Source organism: Oncorhynchus tshawytscha, linkage group LG16 (genome assembly GCF_018296145.1).
Source record: "Oncorhynchus tshawytscha isolate Ot180627B linkage group LG16, Otsh_v2.0, whole genome shotgun sequence".
Lineage (NCBI taxonomy): Eukaryota > Metazoa > Chordata > Actinopteri > Salmoniformes > Salmonidae > Oncorhynchus > Oncorhynchus tshawytscha.
Genome location: NC_056444.1, coordinates 14,641,741 through 14,668,293, shown reverse-complemented (window position 1 = coordinate 14,668,293; position 26,553 = coordinate 14,641,741). Strand labels below are relative to the sequence as shown.

The 26,553-nt window shown below is 43.0% G+C and overlaps 2 protein-coding genes across 4 annotated transcripts in view; one reads left to right on the top strand and one right to left on the bottom strand.

Annotated features, from left to right (window-relative positions):
- The first annotated feature begins 1,028 nt into the window (after positions 1-1,028).
- Positions 1,029-4,128, top strand: LOC112234052 (gamma-glutamyl hydrolase-like). The gene is made up of 9 exons (XM_024402017.2): positions 1,029-1,454; positions 2,162-2,270; positions 2,438-2,488; positions 2,585-2,669; positions 2,780-2,918; positions 3,106-3,212; positions 3,322-3,412; positions 3,526-3,660; positions 3,862-4,128. The coding sequence occupies exons 1-9, from the start codon at positions 1,364-1,366 to the stop codon at positions 3,978-3,980; spliced, it is 927 nt and encodes a 308-aa protein (XP_024257785.1). The 5' UTR covers positions 1,029-1,363; the 3' UTR covers positions 3,981-4,128.
- A 398-nt stretch (positions 4,129-4,526) lies between these two features.
- LOC112234051 (dipeptidyl aminopeptidase-like protein 6) overlaps positions 4,527-26,553 on the bottom strand; it is a 369,775-nt gene continuing 347,748 nt past the window's right edge. For 2 of the 3 annotated variants that reach the window (XM_042298805.1, XM_042298807.1), the window contains 10 exons: positions 19,638-19,685; positions 17,953-18,051; positions 17,718-17,787; positions 15,379-15,573; positions 14,475-14,529; positions 8,519-8,618; positions 7,931-7,989; positions 7,759-7,831; positions 7,588-7,661; positions 4,527-6,995 (listed from right to left, as the gene is read on the bottom strand). In XM_042298805.1, the coding sequence (XP_042154739.1) occupies positions 6,846-6,995; positions 7,588-7,661; positions 7,759-7,831; positions 7,931-7,989; positions 8,519-8,618; positions 14,475-14,529; positions 15,379-15,573; positions 17,718-17,787; positions 17,953-18,051; positions 19,638-19,685 (923 nt within the window). In that variant the 3' untranslated portion in view covers positions 4,527-6,845. The remainder of the gene's footprint in view (positions 6,996-7,587; positions 7,662-7,758; positions 7,832-7,930; positions 7,990-8,518; positions 8,619-14,474; positions 14,530-15,378; positions 15,574-17,717; positions 17,788-17,952; positions 18,052-19,637; positions 19,686-26,553) is intronic. The other variant, XM_042298806.1, reaches the window with a different exon arrangement.

Below are 26,553 nucleotides of genomic sequence, written 5' to 3'. Positions count from 1 at the left end.
TATGGGTGCCATTCAAAGGGTAAATGGGCAAGGCAAAAGATTGAAGTGCCTTTGAACGGGGTATGGTAGTGGGTGCCAGGTGCACCGGTTTGAGTGTCAAGAACTGCAACGCTGCTGGGTATTTCACACTCAACAGTTTCCAGTGTGTATCAAGAATGGTCCACCACCCAAAGGGCATTCAGCAAACTTGACAACTGAGGGAAATAATTGGAGTTAACATGGGCAAGCATCCCTATGCCAGACGAATACTGCGGCACATAAAACCTAGCGGTAAAACCTGGTAATGGTTCAAATATTTTTTGCACCATTCATTTTTGTGTCTGGAATTGTAGAACTACTTCATTTAAAGCCTGTGTTTTGAAACTTTGGAGTCAACATGGGACAGCATCCCTGTGGAACATCTTGTAGAGTCCATGTCCGGACGAATTGAGACTGTTCTGAGGGCAAAAGGGGGGTGCAACTCAATAGTAGGAAGGTGTTCTTAATGTTTTGTACAGTCAGTGAATATTAATGGATGAAGAATGGATGAATTAATCTAATCCCTCTCAGAATTGTGGATGTATGCATGCAAAAAAGTTTTATTTCCTTTATGTTCCTCATATCATGTTGGACGCCGATCTGCATTGTACATTGTACTTTGTACATGCAGTTACATTGTACAGAAAGAGAGGACATGAAACAGTGTACCTGCCACCATTTAAAGTTAAACTTGCAGCTATTCCATGACATAGCAGGTCTTCATATTAGAAATACTGTATCTGATACATACAGTCCAGCATAAAGTCCTTGTAAAGTAGTTTTGGTGGTCATATCTGAATTTTTGATTAACCAAAAAATGTTAGCTATTTAGAACAATATCACTTGCTATCACTTAAAATATATGGTTATTTTAAAATGTTATTTACATTTCAATAGGGTCAAGGTTCAGGACTTTTATCAAAGATATTATAGAAAAACAAAAAACATTTCCTCTACAATTTGTACTTTTATTTTGAAGGCTAAAAACCGGATGTTCACGCATTTAGTAAAAACAGGTTAGCCACAAGTTATAAACTTATAAACTTCGCCTATTTCTATGTGATTTTAAACCTAACCTCAACACACTGCTAACCTTATGCCTAACCCCAAATTAAGACCATAAAGAATTTTTGTTTTCATACATTTTTACGATATGCCAATTTTGACTTTGTGCCTGTGCTATTTAGTGGAAACGTTAAACAAAAAATGAAACTATGCAACCGACTCTTCAACCGCAACCTATATCCTTGTTTTCACTGTCACCATCGAGACCTCTTTAGACGGAGATAATCACATTTTTAAGAATAAATATTTGACCCAGGCATTGCGGAAACACGTTTAGAGAATGAGCAATTTCGCCCTACTGTTTTGTTTCGCCTTTTCAATTTTGTCCTCCTCGTGCACAGTGCCGAAGAGGAACGACATGCCGATAATCGGTAAGTTTGCTGCATCACATGACTGATTGCATGAAACTAGTGTTACATCATGTATACCGAACAAAAATATAAACGCAACAATTTCAAAGAGTTTACTGTGTTACAGTTCATATAAGGAAATCAGTCAATGTCAATACATTCATTAGGCTGTAATCTATGAATTTCACATGATGGATGGGAATGGGACTTGGAGGGGATAGGTCCCACCCACTTGTCACTTGGGGAGCCAGATCCAGCCAATCGGAATTCATTTTTTCCCCACAAAAGGGCTTTTCAACAGAAATAAATACTCCTCAACACACCCCAACACTTTACACGTTGTGCATTTATGTTTTTGTTCAGTGTATATTTATTATAAAATATACCCTATACCAATAAAGATCTAGCTAACACATATTAACACTTCCTTCTAAACAATAGATGATTATGTGTGAATTGAACATTTGCATTGTAGCCCTTTTCAAATTCCTCTTTGACAACCAAAACAAACCACGGTGAAGCTATAGTCAGTCCTTAGAATGATACTATTCTCTATTATTAATGTATCCCATTCAGAGTAGGCCTACAGCACAGGCTATTCTTCAAAATCAAGGGGTATTTAATTACTTGAAATAATTGGAAATCTTACAGATTGTGGCTTTACTGAAAATACATTAACTTTAAACTCGTTGTAATTCACTTTCTAAAATGTATCTGTGATTTCCTAGGTGTCTTGGCTCAGGAGGTAGACTCACCTCAACCACAGAAGGCCTCTTATATAGCTGCATCGTATGTCAAGTTCCTGGAGTCTGCAGGAGCTAGAGTCGTCCCTGTGATGTAAGGTGTATGTATTAGATTGGTAATGTAGTTGAGGACTCAACAGCCTTTCAAATGTGGTTATGAATTACCATATCTATTAAAAGTGGATTGAATATTCTCTTAGATAGGCCTAATATTCATTTTCCATGTACGTTATATATACCTCGTTCCTGTGATTTCTACAGGATAAATCAGACACTGGAAGAGTACAAAACACTGTTTAACTCCATTAATGGGTAGGTGTCAACTATGCTATTTGCTGTACAAGACCCACTGTCATGTTGTTTTTGTCTTCTATAAAATGATCTATATACCCCCCCACCCGCCTCTAGAATACTCTATCCTGGTGGTGATGCTAGCATCGTTTCATCTGGGTATGCGAACGCTGCTAGAATCTTTTACGAGCTTGCCATAGAGGTATGACATGTTCCTTTTGATACTTTCACATAGTCTATGCTTCATCGATATGTGGGAGAAAAACCTGTTCTAAATGGAAAAGGTGATATATAAAAATCTGGACTTTTTAGGCCAACTCGAGGGGGGACTATTTCCCTGTATGGGGTACCTGTCTTGGATTTGAGGAATTGACATACCTGACCAGCGGAAAGAAGCTTCTATCCAAAACCAACACCAGTGGTGTGATGTTGCCACTGGTTTTCACTAACGGTATGTTGTACCTGTTCACATACAGATATGAGAAAAACATAACTCATCAGATTGTACCAGAATCGTATTTTCCAATTGATCACAAATGGAACATGTACATTTATCTAAATGCTGAACGAATGCACTCACAGTCACACCAAAACAACAATCTCTAACTTGGAGTAATGTGAAGTTATTACACTTTCAGGATCCAGAGAGAGTAAGCTGTTCAAGGGCTTTCCAGCAGAGGTCCTCGATGCCTTGGCCTCTGAGCCAATCACTGAAAACTCTCATGAATTGAGTCTCACTCTGGAGGTATGACCATGTGCAGTGTCTGAACAATCACCAAATGTCACAAGTCATAGGCTTTTCTGTATTCTCTGTAGCATTAATTGTGAACTAGTCATTCAACATTGTATTCCAGAGTTATAACAACAATACAGAACTTAGGAAGTTCTACAAAGTCTTGACTACAAACAGTGATGGGAAAACAGAGTTTGTGTCAACTATGGAAGGTAAAGCACATTCATCGTTTTAACTTAGCAAACACTAGAGTATATACAGTAACTTAAACTGGAACATGTACTTACATAAGATGACATTGATAGGTTCAATGTTTCTTCTGTAGCATACGGTTTCCCCATCTATGGAACCCAGTGGCACCCTGAAAAGAATGCATTTGAATGGACAAGGCCATACATTCCACACTCGCCATCGGCTGTTAAGACCACTTTCTTTTTCGCTGATTTCGTGGTCAATGAAGGTAGCTATTACAGTACTGTGTGGCAAAATATCACTGAATCTATTGTATTCATCTCAATATGTAGCGTGACTTTATTGTAATGGGGAGAGTTATTGTATGCACCCCCCTTGGCTGTGCCATGAAGGGTGCGTTCAAGATCAAACTCCACATGTTAATGTTTTAATCACTCTAATCTATGCCAATCATTTTTTTCATTAACAGCTAGAAAGAATTTTCACAAATTTGAGGATGAAGAGGTGGAGAAGAGAGCACTGATATACAACTACAATCCTGTGTACACTGGAAACATTTTTGCCTTTGAACAAACATATTACTTTTGAGTATTGTTTTTGAATGGAGTGAGTGTCATTCAACAAATTTCTTTCAATCAATGTAAGCAACACTTATTGCTGTACATTTCTGTAAATTAAAAGTTTGATTTGTATGTTTTGGTAATGGTTTTACAAAGATTAAAGTAACTGATGACAATTAAGTTGTTCGAATGACTATGTACCACGTCTATGTTTTTGAACAAACCTAAAAGCATTTCACAATCTATCCAGACTGGCAAGGTAATGAGGACCCACATGAACTAAATGCACTTTCAATGGAGATTTTTAATCCAGGACTAGCCTTAATCTGTGTACAGGAATCCGGCCAACATATTCAGTATTTGTGACTTGTTCAGTAATAGAACCCACAAGCTTTGTTTTGGCAGCTTGATTTCTCATCTTATTGTTTTATTATACAACAAGACATTTGGTTGATTTGAGTAAATGCTTGAGGATGCATTTTTTTTTGTCTTTTACAATAAAGTGGATAAATTAACATGAAGTAGAGAACATTCACAATTTTGCAATAACAACCAAAATAGATAAACTACAGAGTACAATGATAAAATACGTTTTATTCTAACGTTTACCCCCATGCCACATACTGCCACGCTGTCTCTTGTACTATTTTGGATTACTTGACAAAAGTCCATCTTCACATTCAATCGCAGTGTCAGAAATGTCACCATCGCAAAGTCCACTTTAAACTCAACCCAAGGACTGAAACAGAAGGGGGGAAAATGTATATTCAAATGTAACTTTCAAAATGCATTTATGCACAAATAACACTCAGCTATTAAAAGACAAATGATATTTGAGTAACATTTACACATCAAGCTGAAGAGACTGGGATCTCAATCATGATACTACTGTAAATGTAATTCAACCCAGTACGGAACATTCAAGATGTTGAAAAATACTATTTTGAAACAGAGCTATCACAGATCGCATTGAGTTGCAAATAACTTGATAACATGCATTGACAAAGTAACAGAATGATCGTTCAGATAAAATGCAGACTTGTGCCTCAAGAATTCACGTTTTTAGATAGCAGTCCAACCTAAAAAAAATAATCCTTTGTATTTCATCCTGTAAAGATTGAGATAATGATTCTAAGCTATTAATTACCTTATAGACAAATGTATTACTTTTTGCCATAAAACAACACCAATTCTACAGTGGCACCTCAAACCCACCAATTGACTTAATACTGAGAGCGGTTGTAATGGCACTTCAATAGCCATTTACTAAAACAACATTTTATGTGGTCGTTAGCTTGACAAACCATTTCATTACCATTTGAACATCTGTAAAATAATGTGCAGATACATGCAGCTACTGTTAACATCTATTTTGGCAATTGGGTATATTTGGAACTGAAGAAGACCATTTCTTACTTGACTGTTGATATAATGCCATACCTACTCTATGACAACATTACAAAGTGTTCACAGATTAGAATGAAGGTTTAACCAACAGTAGTTAGTGCCATGATCAGCAGAACATTTATTTACAATGAGCCATGTTGTATTTAGTTTTCACAAAAGGAGTCCATAAAAAGGACTGCTCACTCCCAAAGTAAGGCACAGTGACTAAAATATAATATATATGCTTCAATTTCCAAAGGACTGGTGGGAGTATTGTACAATAAGCAAAGAATGAGGAGAACATTTTGTAACAAAACAAACCGGTGATTCTGTTCACATCCTTCTCTTCTTTTCATGACATGGAGTCTACACCATTTAAATACATACTTGCGGCTACAAGAAGATTCCAAGATCAGGACAAACTTGAACACTGAAAAAACGAAGCATCAATACCCAAAGAAGGGAATGTTTTTCATGTGCTACTTTACAGAGGAATAACATACACAAGCACAGTTCAACATGAAAATGTATTTTCACGATTTAAAAAATAGGAGCAGACACCCTACCCTCGACCCACAGACACTGGGCTGGAACCAGTTTGATCCATAAAATCCCATGTTGCGCCTGTAACTTTGACCCCAAAGTTTGTGCTATAAGTCTTTCCTCTCCTCACTGACTGGTAAAGTTTGCGTGTGGAGTTTGATGTTCCCTCCCTCTCACCAGTCATTTGTAATCCGAGGAGCACGCCTATTCCTGACCGCTGTTCCAGATATGACGTCAGCTAATGATCCCTCCATCATAAAGTTGTATTCATTGTGTCGATGTCAACAAAATGGCTGCAGATGGTCTCTGGTGGAGTCGTGGTGACTCAAAAGGTGAAGAAGAGTAGGAGTAGGAGGACAAAAACGGGATGAGGAGATAAGCAAGCATCTGCAACACGGCAGTCTCAGGAATGATCTGCAACACAAGTCTCAGGGTTGATCTGCAACGTGGCAGTCTCAGGGATGATCTGCAACACGGCAGTCTCAGGGATGATCTGCAACACGGCAGTCTCGGGATGATCTGCAACGTGGCAGTCTCGGGATGATCTGCAACGCGGCAGTCTCAGGGATGATCTGCAACGCGGCAGTCTCAGGGATGATCTGCGACGCGGCAGTCTCAGGGATGATCTGCGACGCGGCAGTCTCAGGGATGATCTGCGACGCGGCAGTCTCAGGGATGGTCTGCAACGCGGCAGTCTCAGGGTTGATCTGCAACGCGGCAGTCTCAGGGTTGATCTGCAACGTGGCAGTCTCAGGGTTGATCTGCAACGTGGCAGTCTTAGGGTTGATCATGCTGAAATGCAGGAGAATCACATAAGGTGAAAACAAAACAAAAAAAGGGCCAAAGAAAGTTTAAACCAAGAGGAGCTTGCATATCATGTGGATTGTGGAAACCAGGTATGGGGCTGGCATTGTGCTTGGGCGCGGACTGGAGCTCTGGTTTGGGGGGATTGGTTTTGCCCAGGCTAACCCTCTTCTTCGATCTCCTCCTCCAGTATCTCCTCGAACACGTTGTCCGGTAGCCGGAAACACTCCTCGAAGAAGTTGACCAGTGACTGGCTGAGGTGCTGCCGCGTGGCCTCGGTGTGGATGAAGTGGCCCTCGTCTGGGTAGATCTGAGGGGGAACACAGCACACTGGTCACCACACACTGGTCACCACACATCCAATCACATTTCTCTGGATCTAGGCCATATAAACATATTATTATTAACATCATCAATCAAGCCCCTTAATTTAAAGTATCAGACAACTTCCAGTGGCTGAATTACTGATGAGGCTTAGTCAGTCAACACACAGCGGGGCATATAAGGGGACCTATGAGGCAGCGATAAACTAAACACTGACTTCTAAATGCTCCATATCTTAATGGGATTAGATCACCCTGTGAAAGCAAGCATCATAAGAGGGGAATATAATCCCATTAAGTGAGATGGGGGGGCATTGTGTGGTGTAATCCCTCTGCTGGCGTGGGATTACAGAACTCCTCAGTGGTTTCTCTGTACAACAGCTCCAGCCCGAAAGATACCTCCATAGAAATCGAACAGGACAAATCACTGTGAAGAATTTTGATTTAGCATATGAGCAATGTCTCTGCTTCCCATAACACATTGTCTTGAGAGTTACAGTTAAATTGGTGCAACTTATTGATGGTAGCCATTCTATACATCTAATGTATATGTGTGTAATTCTGGGAAGTAGCCCCCACCTGCAGAGTGTAGTTGGCGTTTTCATTGATCAGCTGGGCGATGAATTTCGCTGTGTGCTGGAAATGCACTTTTTCTGGTGAGAGAAAAGGAAACCAACACATATCATCTTGTTGTTAAAAACACAAATTATTTTATTGGGCTAGAAATGTTTGATTTCAAGGTTCTCGTACCATCTGCTGTTGGGTGAACAATCAGAAACTTCTTGTCCAAGAACTGAGATGCCCTGTGTGCTAGATTGGCCATCTGTGGATGAATGCCAACGATATTATTTAACAACCCAATAGAAAAACACAGAGGTCATACATATGGAGTCCAAGTGAAGGCTGAATAAAGAAGGCATACCGCATATGCTCTTGGGTCAGGCTTGGGCTGTCCCAGGTATCTCTCTGAAAACGCTGATGCTGGAAGAGAGGTCGTCAAAAGGAATGAATTCAATAGCTCACACCAAGGGATATAGTTGTAAAAGCTAGCTCTAACAACACCATATAGCGTGTTATACCTCATATACCTAAATACATCATAAACAGCAGAAAAGACTACAGATGATGTCATGTGTAGCTGTTCTTATTTTAAGAACTTCTTAGTGACGAGTATTCATTCATGACGTGAGCACTCAAACACATCCAGCACCAGACACTACCTTTCACTCTCTCTAGCAGCTTTTCAGATAGAAACCACAGTCTGACACCCACACCTGCTTTAATTCACACTTCCCTCCCAAGTCTCTCTTTCTCATACACATGCTGTCTCACACACACACACACACACACACACACACACACACACACACACACACACACACACACACACACACAAACACATCTCTCTTCCTCTTTTAGGTGAGGTGATGCTGATACCATGGCAGGATGGTGCTGGTGTGATTAACACTGACAGCATCTGTCTGGCACCATAGTGGCACACAAATCTTACCATATAGGTCAAAGTCCGTGATGGGTGAGAGAGCCGCACCACATTTCACCAGGGAATCCTCGGCGCTGAGTAACAGGCTGGTCACGTAGCCTCCATACACCTGACAGACAGGCAGATAGAAACAGAGATCCTCCATCAACATCAAGCTTCTCCACAGGCTACTGTAACTGATGCTTATAGAGAGATAACCTTTGGGTTTATTTCAAGCTCAGTTTGAAGATTGAGTCTGGAGACCCAAGAGCAGTAGATCATTAGCCTGGTCCCAGATCTGTTTGTGACATCTTCCTATGGTCATTGTCATGCTATACAGCACATTGAGCACAAACAGATCTGGGACCAGGCTAGTAGCTCATGAATAATGCAAAATGTCCCAAGACCATTACTGCAAGTTGCAGCTTCCTCCATAGTTTAGGTTCCTCATTGTGGATGATTAGTTCAGTATGAAGCTAAGCCTATGTGGACATGCTCTAATACATCAGCTGTCTTTTTCCCAGTAAGACACATGGACTTGGCCAGAGGTAACATAATTATGCTTCCCTCTATGAACATCCTGCAGAGGTGTCAGAATCTACCAACACTACATCTATTTCAGAGTTGTCCGAATCTATCAACACTACATCTATTTCAGAGGTGTCAGAATCTACCAACACTACATCTATTTCAGAGTTGTCCGAATCTATCAACACTACATCTATTTCAGAGGTGTCAGAATCTACCAACACTACATCTATTTCAGAGGTGTCAGAATCTACCAACACTACATCTATTTCAGAGGTGTCAGAATCTACCAACACTACATCTATTTCAGAGGTGTCAGAATCTATCAATACTACATCTATTTCAGGTGTCAGAATCTACCAACACTACATCTATTTCAGAGGTGTCAGAATCTATCAACACTACATCTATTTCAGGTGTCAGAATCTACCAACACTACATCTATTTCAGAGGTGTCAGAATCTATCAACACTACATCTATTTCAGGTGTCAGAATCTATCAACACTACATCTATTTCAGAGGTGTCAGAATCTATCAACACTACATCTATTTCAGAGGTGTCAGAATCTATCAACACTACATCTATTTCAGGTGTCAGACTCTACCAACACTACATCTATTTCAGGTGTCAGAATCTATCAACACTACATCTATTTCAGAGGTGTCAGAATCTACCAACACTACATCTATTTCAGAGGTGTCAGAACCTACCAACACTACATCTATTTCAGGTGTCAAAATCTATCAACACTACATCTATTTCAGAGGTGTCAGAATCTACCAATACTACATATATTTCATGTGTCAGAATCTATCAACATTACATCTATTTCAGGTGTCAAAATCTATCAACACTACATCTATTTCAGGTGTCAGAATCTACCAACACTACATCTATTTCAGATGTGTCAGAATCTACCAACACTACATCTATTTCAGAGGTGTCAGAATCTACCAACACTACATCTATTTCACGTGTCAAAATCTATCAACGCTGCATTTTTATTTTTTTATTTCACCTTTATTTAATCAGGTAGGCCAGTTGAGAACAAGTTCTCATTTACAACTGTGACCTGGCCAAGATAAAGCAAAGCAGTGCGACAAAAACAACAACACAGAGTTACACATAAACAAACGTACAGTCAATAACACAATAGAAAAATCTATGTACAGTGTGTGCAAATGTAGAAGAGTAGGGAGGTAAAGCAATAAATAGACCATAGAGGCGAAATAATTACAATTTAGCATTAACAGTGGAGTGATAGATGTGCGGATGATGATGCGTAAGTAGAGATACTTGGGTGCAAAAGAGCAGAGCATAAATAACAATATGGGGATGAGGTAGTTGGGTGTGCTGTTCACAGATTGGCTGTGTACAGATACAGTGATCGGAAAGCTGCTCTGACAGCGGATGCTTAACGTTAGAGGGGGAGAAATAAGACTCCAGCTTCAGTGATCTTTGCAATTCATTCCAGTCATTGGCAGCAGAGAATTGGAAGGAAAGGTGGCCAAAGGAAGTGTTGGGTTTGGGGATGACCAGTGAAATATACCTCCTGGAGCGTGTGCAACGGGTGGGTGTTGCTATGGTGACCAGTGAGCTGAGATAAGGAGGGGCTTTACCTAGCAAAGACTTATAGATGACCTGGAGCCAGTGGGTATGGAGACGAATATGTAGTGCGGGCCAGCCAACAAGGGCATACAGGTCGCAGTGGTGGGTAGTATATGGGGCTTTGGTGACAAAACGGATGGCACTTTGATAGACTACATCCAGTTTGCTGAGTAGAGTGTTGGAGGCTATTTTGTAAATGACATCGCCGAAGTCAAGGATCGGTAGGATAGTCAGTTTTACAAGGGAATGTTTGGCAGCATGAGTGAAGGATGATTTGTTGCGAAATAGGAAGCCGATTCTAGATTTAATTTCGGATTGGAGATGCTTAATGTGAGTCTGGAAGGAGAGTTTACAGTCTAACCAGACACCTGGGTATTTGTAGTTGTCCACATAGTCTAAGTCAGAACCGTCCAGAGTAGTGATGCTATTCGGGAAGGCGGGTGCAGGCAACAATCAGTTGAAGAGCATGCATTTATTTTTACTAGCATTTAAAAGCAGTTGGAGGCCACGGAAGGAGTATCGTATGGCATTGAAGCTTGTTTGGAGGTTTGTTAACAAAGTGTCCAAAGAAGGGCCAGATGTATACAGAATGGTGTCGTTTGCGTAGAGGTGGACCAGAGAATCACCAGCAGCAAGAGCAACATCAATGATATATACAGAGAAGAGTTGGCCTGAGAATTGTACTCTGTGGCACCCCCATAGAGACTGACAGAGGTTCGGACAACAGGCCCTCCGATTTTACACACTGAACTCTATCTGAGAAGTAGTTGGTGAACCAGGCGAGGCAGTCATTTGAGAAACCAAGGCTATTGAGTCTGCCGATAAGAATGTGGTGATTGACAGAGTCAAAAGCCTTGGCCAGGTCGATGAAGACGGCTGCACAGTACTGTCTTTTATCGATGGCGGTTGTGATATCGTTTAGGACCTTGAGCGTGGCTGAGCTGCACCCATGACCAGCTCGGATTCCAGATTACATAGTGGAGAAGGTATGGTGGTATTCAAAATGGTCTGTGATCTGTTTGTTAACATGAATTTCAAAGATTTTAGAAAGGCACGCCAGGATGGATATAGGTCTATAACAGTTTGGGTCTAGAGTGTCTCCCCCTTTGAGGAGGGGGATGACTGTGGCAGCTTTCCAATCTTTGGGGATCTCAGACGATACAAAAGAGAGGTTGAACAGGCTAGTAATAGTTGTTGCAACAATTTCGGCAGATCATTTTAGATAGAGAGGGTCTAGATTGTCTAGCCCAGCTGATTTGTAAGGATCCAGATTTTGCAGCTCTTTCAGAACAACAGCTGTCTGGATTTGGAGAAGCAGTGGGGGGGCTTGGGCAAGTTGCTGCAGGGGGTGCAGAGCTGTTGGCCGGGGTAATGGTAGCCAGGTGGAAAGCATGGCCAGCCGTAGGAAAATGCTTATTGAAATGATTGATTATCGTAGATTTATCGGTGGTGACAGTGTTTCCTAGCCTCAGTGCAGTAGGCAGCTGGGAGGAGGTGCTCTTATTCTCCATGAACTTTACAGTGTCACAAAACCTTTTGGAATTAGTGCTACAGGATGCAAATTTCTGTTTGAAAAAGCTAGCCTTAGCTTTCCTAACTGACTGAATATATTGGTTCCTGACTTTCCTGAAAAGTTGCATATTGCGGGGGCTATTTGATGCTAATGCAGTACGCCACAGGATGTTTTTGTGCTAGTTAAGGGCAGTCAAGTCTGGAGTGAACCAAGGGCTATATCTGTTCTTGGTTCTCCATTTTTTGAATTGGGTATGCTTATTTAAGATGGAAAGGAAAGCACTTTTTAAGAGCAACCAGACATCATCTACTGACGGAATGAGGTTAATATCTTTCCAGGTCGATTTGAAAGGCCTGCTCGCTGAAGTGTTTTAGGGAGCGTTTGACAGTGATGAGGGGTGGTCGTTTGACCGCGGAACCATCACGCACGCAGGCAATGAGGCAGTGATCGCTGAGATCCTGGTTGAAGACAGCAGAGGTGTATTTAGAGGGAAAGTTGGTCAGAATGATATCTAAGTGGGTGCCCATGATTATGGATTTAGGGTTGTACCTGGTAGGTTCCTTAATAATTTGTGTGAGATTGAGGGCATCTAGTTTAGACTATAGGACGGTCGGGGTGTTAAGCATATCCCAGTTTAGGTCACCCACAGTACAAACTCTATAACAAGCGGCAACGGTGAGAGACTTGTTTCTGGAGAGGTGGACTTTTGAAAGTAGAAGCTCAAATTGTTTGGGCACAGACCTGGATAGTATGACAGAATTCTGCAGGCTATCTCTGCAGTAGATTGCAACTCCGCCCCCTTTGGCAGTTCTATCATGTCGGAAGATGTTATAGTTAGGTATGGACATTTCTGGATTTTTGGTGGCCTTCCTAAGCCATGATTCAGATACGACTAGGATATTAGGGTTGGTGGAGTGTGCTAAAGCAGTGAATAAAACACATTTGGGGAGGAGGCTTCTAATGTTAACATGCATGAAACCAAGGCTTTTACGGTTACAGAAGTCAACAAATGAGAGCGCCTGGGGAATGGGAGTGGTGCTGGGGCCTGCAGGGCCTGGGTTAACCTCTACATCACCAGAGGAACAGAGGAGGAGTAGGATTAGGGTACAGCTAAAGGCTATAAGAACTGGTCGTCTAGTGCGTTCGGAACATAGAGTAAAAGGAGCAGATTTCTGTGCGCGGAAGAATAGATTCAAGGCATAATGTACAGACAAGGGTGTGGTAAGATGTGAGCACGGTGGAGGTAAACCTAGGCATTGAGTAACGATGAGAGAGGTTTTGTCTCTAGAGGCACCAGTTAAGCCAGGTGAGATGTGAGGGGTGGAACAAAAGGGCTATTTAAGGCATATTGGGGGCTCTACAGTGAAATAAGACAATAATCACTAACCAAAACAGCAATAGACAAGGCATATTGACATTAGGGAGAGGCATGTGTAGCCGAGTGATCATAGGGTCCAATGAGTAGCACTAGATGAGTCAGGTAGCTAATTCCTTAGTCGCTGCTACGCTAGGTGAGCTGGAGACACAGTGATTCAGGCAGCTTGTGGGCCAGGGCAAGTAGATGGGCTTCCGGCGACGTCGCAATGGAAGAGCATGTTGAAATCGTCGTGATGGATCGGCGGGGCTCCGTGTCAGCAGTAAAGCGACCAGGTCAATTGGCAAAAGAGGTATTGTAGCCCAAGAATTGGCTGGTGAACCTCTTTGGCTAGTATAAAAATAGTAGATCCGTACCACATTGGGTGAGGCGGGTTGCAGGAGAGTATATTCAGTCCGTAGATGGAAAGTGAGATTAAAATATATACTAAATATTTTCGAAGAAAATGATATATACACGGGACAGGACAAGACAAAAACACACGTCCGACTGCTACGTCATCTTGGATTTCGAAAAATGTGTATTTCAGAGGTGTCAAAATCTATGAACACTATCTATTTCAGAGGTGTCAGAATCTATCAATACTACATCTATTTGATCCAAAGGTAACTGATAAACTAGCAGCACACATCTAATATGTCTATTTTAAATTGACTTGTAACACCTAATTCCAGCATTGGAAAAAACACAGGTCAGCATGAACACTGACAGCTTGCACTGAAATTGAAGAGTGCAGCTAGCTAATTTAAAATAACCCTCAATAAATTCCATTGAGAAAGCAGAGATTCAAAGAGCCTCCGTTGTGATTTCTATATTGAAATGCAGGGTGATTAGCACATCAAGTCAGTATGCAGAATGATAATGCACAATACAAGGGGTTCAAGGGAATTCCATCCAATTCAGATACTACTACATTCAACCTATGAACCTCATAAATTATCAGGAGAAAACGGCTCTTACCTTGCCATAAACTCCAATCCTGGTCTTGTCAACATATGGCTCTTTAGATATAATACTGAAATGGAAGAGATTAGATTTGGATTAGTTAATCTCAGAATGAAGACTTCCTGGTCTTGACAACCCCTTTCAAGTGTGTCTTCTCAGTTATTTAGCTAGCTGTCCATGTCATAGCTGGTTAGCTTGCTGGCCATGTCATAGCTCGTTAGCTAGCTGGCCATTTCATAGCTCATTAGCTAGCTGGCCATGTCATAGCTTATTAGCTAGCTGTCCATGTCATAGCTCGTTAGCTAGCTGGCCATGTCATAGCTCGTTAACTAGCTGGCCATGTCATAGCTCGTTAGTTAGCTGGCCATGTCATAGCTCGTTAACTAGTTGGCCATGTTATAGCTCGTTAGCTAGCTGGCCATGTCATAGCTCGTTAGCTAGCTATCCATGTCATAGCTCATTAACTAGCTGGGCATGTCATAGCTCATTAGCACCTGGCTGGAACACAGCATGACCATGTCAAATCACTAGCAGAAAGGAGAAAAATAATGTAGCCCCACTATATAGCTACAGCTGCCTAAACGATAGTTAGCTAATAAATTGGAGATGTAAACTGTGTGAATAAATTATTTTCCTTTCTACATGTTAAATCACTAAACATATTCAGACCTCCGCTTTTTGGCTGCTCTTCAGTTCATATGACAGTGTTAGGACAGTCTTGTGAAAGAAGTCTAAGGTTGTGTCCCGATTCTCTACCCTTTTCCCAAAGTGTGCACATGGATTAAAGAATGGTGAAAACTCCCTCCAGCCAATTATTACACCATTCCAATGCTTTTAAATCCATGACTGGAAGTGTGCAAGTGCACAGTTTAGTAGAAGGGTGGAGAATCAGGACACAACCAAGGTTGAAGGTACCTACCTGAGGGCCTCCAGCTGGTCCTTCTCCTCAAACACGCCCAGCTTCCTCTGGACGCGGTGCAGCAGGTTGGTCCCCTGGAAGCCACTGCCCCGCCCGTCAAAGCGAACCACCATTGCCCCGAAGCTGCTCACCAGCACCGTGGCCCAGTCTATGTGGAATTGCTCTGACACCATCTGGCCACCGGGGGTGCCATCGCTGGATATGAGAAGGCATGTTTACTCGAGAAGGCATGTTTAATCGTTAATCTATGGCTCTATGGCTCTCTCTCTCTTATTTAGCAATACCTAAATATGGTTCAGATTGAATTATGGCGCTAGACACTAAGTTTACAGTATCATTGTGTTATACATTGATTTTTTTTTTGTGCCACTTATTGTCTTTATAGTACTGCCACTCCATCCAGAGATAAACCAGGGTGAAAAAACTACAAGTTATAGTCTAGTGTATGTTTCTCCAACCTGCAGGCAAGGGCATGGAGAGATGGTGTGATAGTGGAGGATAGGAGGGTTAATTAAAGGGGGATGGAGACCTCATTTGCAGTGTAATTACCGGTAGTACGGAGGAGAACGAGTTGCCACTTCTTTGCCTTAGATTAATAGCCCTGATTAAAGCTCAGAGTTGGAGGGTGATTACAGTGGATTTGGAAAGTATTCAGACCCCTTCCCTTTTTCCACATTTTGTTACGCTACAGCCTTATTCTAAAATGGATTCAATAACACACCATACCCCATAATGACAAAGCAAAAACACGTTTTTAGACATTTTTGCAAATGTGTTAAAAATTCAAAACAGAAATACCTTATTTAAATAAGTATTTAGACCCTTGCTATGAGACTCGAAATTGAGCTCAGGTGCATCCTGTTCCATTGAACATCCTACATTCAATTGATTGGACATGATTTGGAGCAAAAACCAAGCCATGAGGTTGAAGGAATTGTCCATAGAGCTCCGAGACAGAATTGTGTCGAGGCACAGATCTGGAGAAGGATACCAAAAAATGTCTGCAGCATTGAAGGTCCCCAAGAACACAGTGGCCTCCATCATTCTTAAATGGAAGAAGAGCTGTCCGAAGAGCTGACTGAGATGTCCGCCCAGTCAAGCTGAGCAATTGGGGGAGAAGGACCTTGGTCAGGGAGGTGAACAAGAACCCGATGCTCACTCTGACAGAGATCCAGAGTTCCCCTATGGAGATGGGAGAACCTTCCAGAAGGACAACCATCTCTGCAGCACTCCCCCAATCAGGCCTTTATGGTAGAGTAGCCAGAAGAAAGCCACTCCTCTGTAAAAGGCACATGACAGCCCGCTTGGAGTTTGCTAAAAAGCACCTAGAGGACTCAGACCATGAGAAACAAGATTGAAATCTTTGTCATTAATGTTAAGCGTCACACCTGGCACCATTCCCACGGTGAACCACAGTGGTGGCAGCATCATGCGGTGGGGATGTTTTTTAGCGGCAGGGACTGGGAGACTAGTCAGGATCAAGGGAAAGATGAACGAAGCAAAGTATTTTATGAAAACCTGCTCCAGAGCACTCAGGACCTGACTGGGGGGGACTCTAGCACACAGCCAAGACAACACTGGAAATGCTTCAGGACAAGTCTCTGAATGTCCTTGAGTGGCACAGACAGAGCCCAGACTTGAACACGATCGATCGAACATCTCTGGAGAGAGCTGAAAATAGCTGTGCAGTGGCGTGCCCTATCCAACCTGACAGAGCTTGAGAGGATCTGTAGAGAAGAATGGGAGAAACTCCCCAAATACAGGTGTGTCAAGCTTGTAGCTTCATACCCAAGAAGACACGAGGCTGAAATCGCTGCCAAAGGTGCTTCAACAAAGTACTGAGTAAAGGGACTGAATACTTACCTAAATGTAATATTTTCTTTGTCATTATGGGCTATTGTGTGTAGATTTATGAGGAAAAAATACAATTTAATCATTTTAGGATAAGGCAGTAACATAACAAAATGTGGAAAAAGTAAAGGGTTCTGAATACTTTCTGAATGCACTGTATCTTTCCTGATGAAGCAGCACTGGGTATGGAGGAGCTGAAGGTCTCTGTGTGTCAATACCTGACAATGGAGATGGATAGCTACATTGTATACAACACTATAGTCGCTAGAGCAGTTGTGTGTGTTTGTGGGTTGGTTTTTCTATCGTTGTGGGTACCAGAAGTCCTCACAAGGATCGTAAAACAAGTAAATGGCTATTTTAGACATGGGGTTTAGGTTTATAATTAGGGTTAGAATTAAGGTTAGGTGTTAGGTCAAGGTTTAGGGTAAAATACATTTTTGGTCTGTGTGTGTGTGTGTGTGTGTGTGTGTTAGGGTCTGTATACTCACACAAGGAGGAGCAGAGGATAGTGCGATGAGTCCACAAAGCTGGCAGGTTTGAGGATCTGCATCGTTAGTGCTACACAACAAGAGAAACAGTGATCAGTACGCATGTTGTACACAAGCACTATGGCTTCATTATCTGTTCATCTGAAGAAAACAGACTTTAGCAGATACATTTTCATTATGTAAAATGTGCTGCTGAAATCTCATTCCCTTATTGTTAGAGCGGAACATAACGTACTGTAATCCTCAATGTTGATCTCCTTGTTTTCCACGCGGGGCATCTGCATGGAGTCCAGCCTCATCCTCAGATTCTCATTGGTCTCCAGGTCAAACACCTCTGCAGTGATAAACATCATGGCCTTAGTTTATGGCTACGGTTGCTATGGCTACCATGGTCTAAGGGCACATACTGTAGGTGTTCAAAGGGCATAGGTGTTGTGGTAGAACGTTGGGCTGGAAGTTGTGATGAAGCAATGCTTACAGCATGTCATAATAGAAGAGAACAGAGGGAAGTTATCAGAATGCAGAGGCATCGCTCTCTGTCTCAGTCCCTCCAATCCAATCTCCCTCCCTCTCTCTCCCACCCGCCCTCCCTCTCCCACCCGCCCTCCCTGTCTCCCACCCTCCTTGTATCCACTGACACACTGTGATAAAGACAGATCAGCAATGTAGGCTGTAAATATAAATTAAGACTTCATAATGGCTGGTACCGAGATCAGGGGCCCTCAAGTTGAGCCTTGACAAGCCTTATCTTGGCATGCTGAGATTGGACTAGTAACAAAAGGAGTGGGTGTTTTGATCAGGGAGAGTGTTCTCTCCTGACTGACTGTGTGTGTGTGTGTGGGGGGGTGCGTGTGGTCTCCACAGAGTACACAACAAACACAGTAATGCAGCATGGTTTTTATCCCCGCCACATCAGCAATTAAATTCTAATTTCAGAACTACTTTAATGGTTCCAGTTAGAAAGCAGAGTTCCTGCCAAAAGTAGCTTGTTTAGTTTTTTGTTTACTACTATATGCACTAAAATATGACTACAGAGTGCACTTTGTACACATTGCTATTCCTCCAAGTGTACATGCTGTCTGTAATTAACCGTAAACAAAGACAGGGAACGTCTTTCATTACAGTGGAAAGGTCATGTTGTTATGAGGGCATCCACCCAGTTAGGTAATGTAATCAGTGTCTGCAAACAGTGACAGCAGAAAGCAGACTGGCCTTGTTGTGCTGTCAATGGTAAATCTTAGTATGCTGTCCCTGTTTGATGAGGTCACACAGTTGTGGGTGGTTATTTTGTGAATCAGGGGTGGAGGGCAGGGCTTTTATTCTGTAAATACAGAGATAGATACAGTTGTTTTATCTCCATGGTGTTAAAGAGTTATATTTCAGGGGTGATGCTGAATGTTCTACTCATGGAGAGGAGTGGATGTCCTACAGGTGTGTGTGCGCGTTTGTGTGTGCATAGTGATCCTCGAATCATCTGCCTCCTGACACGAATCATCTTCTCCCTGACAGTCACATGGCAAGTCAGCAATCAGAACTGAGTATAATGGAGTTAGTGTGTGTGTGTGTGTGTGTGTGTGTGTGTGTGTGTGTGTGTGTGTGTCTGTGTCAAGAGAAAAAGGCATATTGAAGCAGAGGAAATAAAGATCATGCATTGTGTGTCTGGGTGGTCTATTTTTCTGTGTGATTGTATTCCTCTTATGACCCATGACCTTCAACTCTGGACCTGAAAGCCAGTTCCACTGCCTTTTTTCATTGTTCTAATCAGGTACTGATTTAAACCTGGGACACTAGGTGGGTGCAATTAATTATGAGGTGAAACAGAAAACCAGCAGGCTCCGGGACTTAGGGTAAGACTTGAGTACCCCTAACCTATGTTTTCATGGAACAGAATCCAAATAGAATCTTAACTAGAAGACTCACTCTGTCTGTCCTGTGTGCTGTACACTGCTACAAATGGGACATCAGGGCCTGGAGAAAGACCAAAACAGAAACAAATGTGACCAAATAAGACATCAACATCATGCCCATTAGTTTGTGGTGGCACTACTCTGGTTCGTCTCGGTTTAATAGTACATTCTGTGGCTCCTTGTCATGTACAGACTTGGGATCTTAATTTGAGCCAGTTTGCTACAGCAAGAAAATAATCCTGCAGCAACCGGAAATGTGAATTATTATGTTTATTTTATCATTTACATTATTGTAGGGGTTGATACATTTTTCATAAGTGTGAAATTTCAAAGTGAAAATTACAAACTTCAGAAGTCTTTTTAAACTGCAAATACACTACACATTTTACATTTCCTGCATTGTAGGACAGTTCTCATGCAACAGGGTGATCAAATTAAAATCCTACATCTGTACAACAGTGACTGCATGGTTCAAAATGTGTCCCCACTGTCCATAGTTCTGGGGAAGCAAGAGGATGGGAAAGGGTTATTTAGTTATAGATTTCTAAAAAGACTTGTAAGAAAATCAAATCAAATCATCTGAACTCAATAAATGTTTTCCTTTAGAATCTGTCATTTAAAATTACACCTTGTCGATAGAAGACTGAGACACAACATAGTTGAGCCTCAAAGTTCAGACACAAAATCAAAACATCAATGATCAAAGTCTGAAAGCCTGACGTTGTCTCTAATAATTCTTGCTAAACATGTTTTTGTACAAGCACAACAGATCCTTTCCAGACTTTCTTGCTATTGTTGGGGAGGCTATTGTTAGCTTATTCAATTAATTTAACACAGCCAAAATAGTTTCTGGAGTGTTCTGGAGCTAGCTTGCAAACAAACAAGCCCCTGTAGAAATATACTCTCTCTGTCTCCTAAACCACATCACTGCACTTGGAGGGGAAACATAATTAAATGATCGATGCACTTAGCAAATTGAGAACATGCTAGAAAGAAACATTTGTGGCTCTGCAAAGTAGGCCAGGCAATCTCTCTCAGCTCTGTAATGATATCACAATCATGTCAAATAAATGAAAGTGGCCAAGAGGCAGGATGGAAGAAGATGGCGCTGACAGACATGGCAGCTCTGCTTCTAGCTCCTATGCAACATTGCAGTATTTTGTTTTTTTGGTGGGTTATTTCTTACATTAGCCCAGAATGTAATGTTCAGTCTCTGGATAATAAAGTAGACTAGCTCAGTGTGAGGATCAGGGATTGACTAGCTCGGAGACAGATGAGGGATTCACAGAAACATGGCTCTCCCGGGATATACTGTCCACGTCCATACAGCCAGCTGGGTTCTCAGTACATCGCGCAGACAGGAGTAAAGAACTCTCCGGGAAGAAGAAAGGCAGGAGTGTATGTTTCATGACTAACTACTCATGGTGTGATTGTGATAACATACAGAAACTCAAGTCCTTTTGTTCACCTGACCTAGAAAACCTCACAATCAAATACCGACCATATTACCTCCCAAGATAATTATTTTTGGTTATATTCACAGTCGTAAATATTCCCCTCAAGCCAATACCTCGAGGTTCCTCAAAGAACTACACTGGACTTTATGCAAACTGGAAACCACATGTCCTGAGGCCGCATTCATTGTAACTGGGGATTTTAAAGCAAATTTGAGGAAAATGCTACCGAAGTTCTACTAACACATTGACTGTAGTACTCGTTCTGGAAAAACACTGGATCACTGCTACTCAACTTTTCGAAATGCCTATAAGGCCCTGCCCTCTGCAAATCTGATCACGACTCCGTTTTGCTCCTCCCTTCCTATATGCAGAAACTCAAACAGGAAGTACCCTTGCTATGGTCTAGTCAACGCTGGTCTGACCAATCGGAATCCATGCTTCAAGATTGTTTTGATCACGCGGACTGGGATATGTTCTGTGTAGCCTCTGAGAATAACATCAATGAATACGGTGACTGAGTTTATCAGGAAGTGTATAGATGCTTTTTTCATACATATACAGTTGGGCAAAAAAGTATTTAGTCAGCCACCAATTGTGCAAGTTCTCCCACTTAAAAAGAGAGAGGCCTGAGAGAGGCCTGTAATTTTCATCATAGGTACACAACTATGACAGACAAAATGAGAAAAAAAATCCAGAAAATCACATTGTAGGATTTTTAATGAATTTATTTGCAAATTATGGTGGAAAATAAGTATTTGGTCAATAACAAAAGTTTATCTCAATACTTTGTTATATACCCTTTGTTGGCAATGACAGAGCTCAAACGTTTTCTGTAAGTCTTCACAAGGTTTACACACACTGTTGCTGGTATTTTGGCCCATTCCTCCATGCAGATCTCCTCTAGAGCAGTGATGTTTTTGGCCTCTCTGTCCAAAGCGGTGTACACGTTCAAGTTGGATTTTGTCGATAACTTCGCGTGGGATCTGAAGTGCTGTAGGGAGGAACTCTCTAACTACAGATTCAGGAACTTCCCTTTCTTTCTCCTGGATACCTGTAAGTACCAGATTATCTCTCATGGATCTAGTTTGTATGTCCAGTAAGGCTTCTCTCAGAACGGTGTTCTCCTTTTTAAGTTAATTCACTTTGGTTTCAATCTTATTGACTGTCCCTTTTAGCTTGTTTGTTTACTTCTCCAATGTCGCAGCTTTTTCATCACTCATCTCGAGGCTTGCCTTCAACTCTTTTATATCCTTACTAACTAATTCAAGTATACCCAGTTTGTCATTTATTGATTTTAACAGATCGGTTTCGACCTTTACCATTCCCGGTGGTGAAAGTATTAAATCGTCTGTGTCAGTAGAAGAGTCACGTTTTCATTTTGGAATTGGTTCCCTTGTCTTACTCTCCGTCATGTTTGGGTGTTGCTTGTTTTTGTAATATTTGTCGATAAATGTCTCTAGTCTTAAGATTTGTTTTGTGTTATTATCCAGATTGAAGGTTATCACCCACCAGATTGTGTAGTGCTAATATTTTAGTCTAACTTGCCGATATTGAATATTACGTTTTATCTTGAGTTGCTCTACATAACTTCATTCAGTTCGCCATTACTTCTCTGCCATCCTTCCAGGCATCTGCCTTTCTTTCTGAGGAGGCTGTAGACCCAGACCAGCTCCCCAGCCACAAAGTGCCTTCCCCGGGTGTGCACATCATAGTTCCTCTTCTGCCTCACACCTGCATTCACCATTCACCTGCTCTCTGGCGAAAGTGTGGGCTGTCTCCAGGCGTACCTGGAGTCTCCGGGCATACTCCGGCCCCGGGGGAACAGGAGGGCTATCCAGTGGCCGACTAAATGCCATCTCTGCAGGGGTGCGGAATTCTCTCCCCAGTATGAGGAGGACAGGCGTGCAGGAGGTGGAGTCTTGGACAGCGGAGTGGCATGCCATGAGGAGCATAGGCAGGTGCCTGTCCCAGTCACGCTGGTGTTTGGCAGAGATTATGGCCAGCTGCTGTCCAAGCGTTTTGTGGAAGCGTTTCACAAGGCCATCATTTTGAGGATGGAGAGGAGTAGTGCGGGTCTTGTGCATAACCAGCCTCTCACACATGGTGGCAAACACACAGGACTCAAAGTTTCTGCCTTGGTCGCTGTGGATGGACTCTGCAGCTCCAAACCTGCTGAACATCTCCGCTGCCAGGGCGTCGACGATGGTCTCTGCCTCCTGGTCAGGCAGAGCATAGGCCTCCGGCCATTTTGTGAAATAGTCCATTTCCATGAGCACTCAGCATTTTCCACTGTATGTGGTGGGGAACGACCCAACTACATCCACTCCCACCCTCTCCATGGGAGCCACAACTGGGAACTGTTGGAGCTGAGCATGAGAGCGGCACCAGTAAAATCCCTGACGGAGGCGGCAGAGTGTTTTTGTGACCCCAAAGTGTCCAGTCCCCATGAGTGCTCTGGGCCACAGCCTCCCGCAATGCTTTTGGGACTACCACCTGCCACCTCTCCTCTCCCGTAGCTGACTCCTTCCAAGCCCACTGTAGCACGCCATCAGCCAGCCGCAGTCTCTCAAACTTTGACCACAACCTTTGGTCATGAGTGCGAACGCTGCCACCTCTTCCCACAGTGGCCTCAGCTGCGTCTCTACCAACTGTAGCACCGGCTGTAGGTCTGTGTCCCGTCCCTGCTGCTGCCACATCGACAGTCTGCAGCTCACAGCAGACATGCCCGCTCGCCCGAAACACTATGGCACAGACCCCTCCTCTGCACACAGCTCTCTCTCAAGTCCCTCACTCTGACGAGAGAGCTCAGGGGGGCGAACAAGGTGGCCTCAATCAGTGTACGTTTGAGGGTGTTGAAGGCACCCTCCACTGTCCAAGTGAAGGCCTTGTCCTTCGGCAGCAGGCGGTTCAGGGGAGCAGCAACACTTGAGAAGCCCCGTACAAACCTCCTATAGTACGAGGCCAGGCTCAGGAAGCTCTTCAGCTGATGCTGGTCGGTGGGGGTGTACCAGTCTCAGATAGCCCCCACCTTGTCCTCCATGGTGCTGATACCCTCCTTCCCCACTCGGGTGGCACAAGAAGGACACCTCTCTTTTCATGAAGTGGCACTTCTCGGGGTGGAGTTTCAGGCCTGTGGCAGCCACCCTCTCCGACCCACTCTGTAGAGTTCCCAGGGCTGATTGGAAGGAGCAGCCATGGGCCAGGATGTCATCGAGGTATACCAGACACTGCTGTCAGGGGAGTAGCCGGAACGTTGCACAGGCTGAAGCACAGGACCTTGAACTGCCAGTGTCCTCTTAGTGGAGAATGCAGTTTTGGCTTTGGCCTCTGGGGAGAGGGCCTCCTGCCAGTAGCCACTGTGGAGGTCTAGTGAGGGGAACCAGGAGGACCCCCTAACCAGGTCCAGCGACTCATCGATACAAGGTATGGGGTATGAGTCCTTCCTGGTTACCTCATTCAGCCACCTGTAGTCCACACAGAACCTCAGCTTGCCCCACTTCTTAGGAACCATGACAACTGGCGTCACCCAGGGGCTGTCTGAGGGCTCAATGAAGTCTGCCCGCTGCATCTCCAGTATAGTCGGACAGGGCCACAGTGTCTCCCGACCCCTCCTGTCTCAGCCTCCAGTAATTATGCTGCAACAGTTTATTTTTATTTATTTATTTTACCTCTATTTAACCAGGTAGGCAAGTTAAGAACAAGTTCTCATTTACAACTGCGACCTGGCCAAGATAAAGCAAAGCAGTGCGACACAAACAACACAGAGTTACACATGGGATAAACAAACGTACAGTCAATAACACAATAGAAAAATCTATGTACAGTGTGTGCAAATGTAGTAAGATTAGGGAGGTAAGGCAATAAATAGGCCATAGTGACGAAATAATTAAAATTTAGCAAGTAACGCTAGAGTGATAGATGTGCAGAAGATGAATGTGCAAGTAGAGATACTGGGGTGCAAAGGAGCAAACAAATAAATAACAAAATGGGGATGGGGTAGTTGGGTGGGCTATTTACAGATGGGCTGTGTACAGGTGCAATGCGTGGTAAGCTGCTCTGACAGCTGATGCTTAAAGTTAGTGAGGGAGATATAAGACTCCAGCTTCAGTGATTTTTACAATTCGTTCCAGTCATTGGCAGCAGAGAATTGGAAGGAAAGGTGGCCAAAGGAGGAGTTGGCTTTGGGGATGACCAGTGAAATATACCTGCTGGAACACATGTTATGGGTGGGTGCTGCTATGGTGACCAGTGAGCTGAGATAAGGCGGGGCATTATCTAGCAAAGACTTATAGATGACCTGGGACAGTCGGTTTGGTGACGAATATGAAGCAAGGGCCAGCCAACGAGAGCATACAGGTCGCAGTGGTGGGTAGTATATTGGGCCTTGTTGACAAAACAGATGGCACTGTGATAGACTACATCCAATTTCCTGAGTAGAGTGTTGAACTATTTTGTAAATTACATCTCCGAAGTCAAGGATGGGTAGGACAGTCAGTTTTACGAGGGTATGTTTGGCAGCGTGAGTGAAGGGTGCTTTGTTTGCGAAATAGGAAGCAGATTCTAGATTAAACTTTGCATTCGAGATGCTTAATGTGAGTCTGGAAGGAGAGTTTACAGTCTAACCAGACACCTAGGTATTTGTAGTTGTCCACACATTCTGTCAGAACCGTCCAGAGTAGTGATGCAAGAAGGGAGGGCGGGTGTGGGCAACGATCAGTTGAAGAGCATGCATTTAGTTTTACTTGCAATTAAGAGCAGTTGGAGGCCACGGAAGGAGTGTTGTATGGCATTGAAGCTCGTCTGGAGGTTTGTTAACACAGTGTCCAATGAAGGGCCAAAAGTATACAGAATGGTGTCGTCTGTGTGGAGGTGGATCAGAGAATCACCAGCAGCAAGAGCGACATCATTGATATATACAGAGAAAAGAGTCAGCCCGAGAATTGAACCGTGTGGCATCCCCATAGAGACTGCCAGAGGTCCGGTCAACAGGCCCTCCGATTTTACACACTGAACTCTATCTGAGAAGTAGTTGGTGAACCAGGCGAGGCAGTCATTTGAGAAACCAAGGCTGTTGAGTCTGCCAATAAGAATGCAGTGATTGACAGAGTCGAAGGCCTTGGCCAGGTTGATGACGATGGCTGCACAGTATTGTCTTTTATCGATGGTGGTTATGATATCGTTTAGGACCTTGAGCATAGCTGAGGTGCACCCATGACCAGCTCGGAAACCAGATTGCATAGAGGAGAAGGTACGGTGGGATTTGAAATGGACGGTGATCTGTTTGTTAACTTGGTTTTCGAAGACTTTAGAAAGGCAGGGCAGGATAGATATAGGTCTGCAACAGTTTGGGTCGAGTGTCTCCCCCTTTGAAGAGGGGGATGACCGCGGCAGCTTTCCAATCTTTAGGGATCTCAGACGATACGAAAGAGAGGTTGAACAGGCTAGTAATAGTGGTTGCAACAATTGCTGCGG

Excerpts from the sequence above, each read along its gene's own strand:
- LOC112234052 (XM_024402017.2), top strand. The coding sequence starts at position 1,364 with ATGAGCAATTTCGCCCTACTGTTTTGTTTCGCCTTTTCAATTTTGTCC. Across the intron at positions 2,670-2,779 it reads TTTACGAGCTTGCCATAGAG|GCCAACTCGAGGGGGGACTA; the intron begins GTATGACATGTT and ends TGGACTTTTTAG. Across the intron at positions 3,661-3,861 it reads TGATTTCGTGGTCAATGAAG|CTAGAAAGAATTTTCACAAA; the intron begins GTAGCTATTACA and ends TTTCATTAACAG.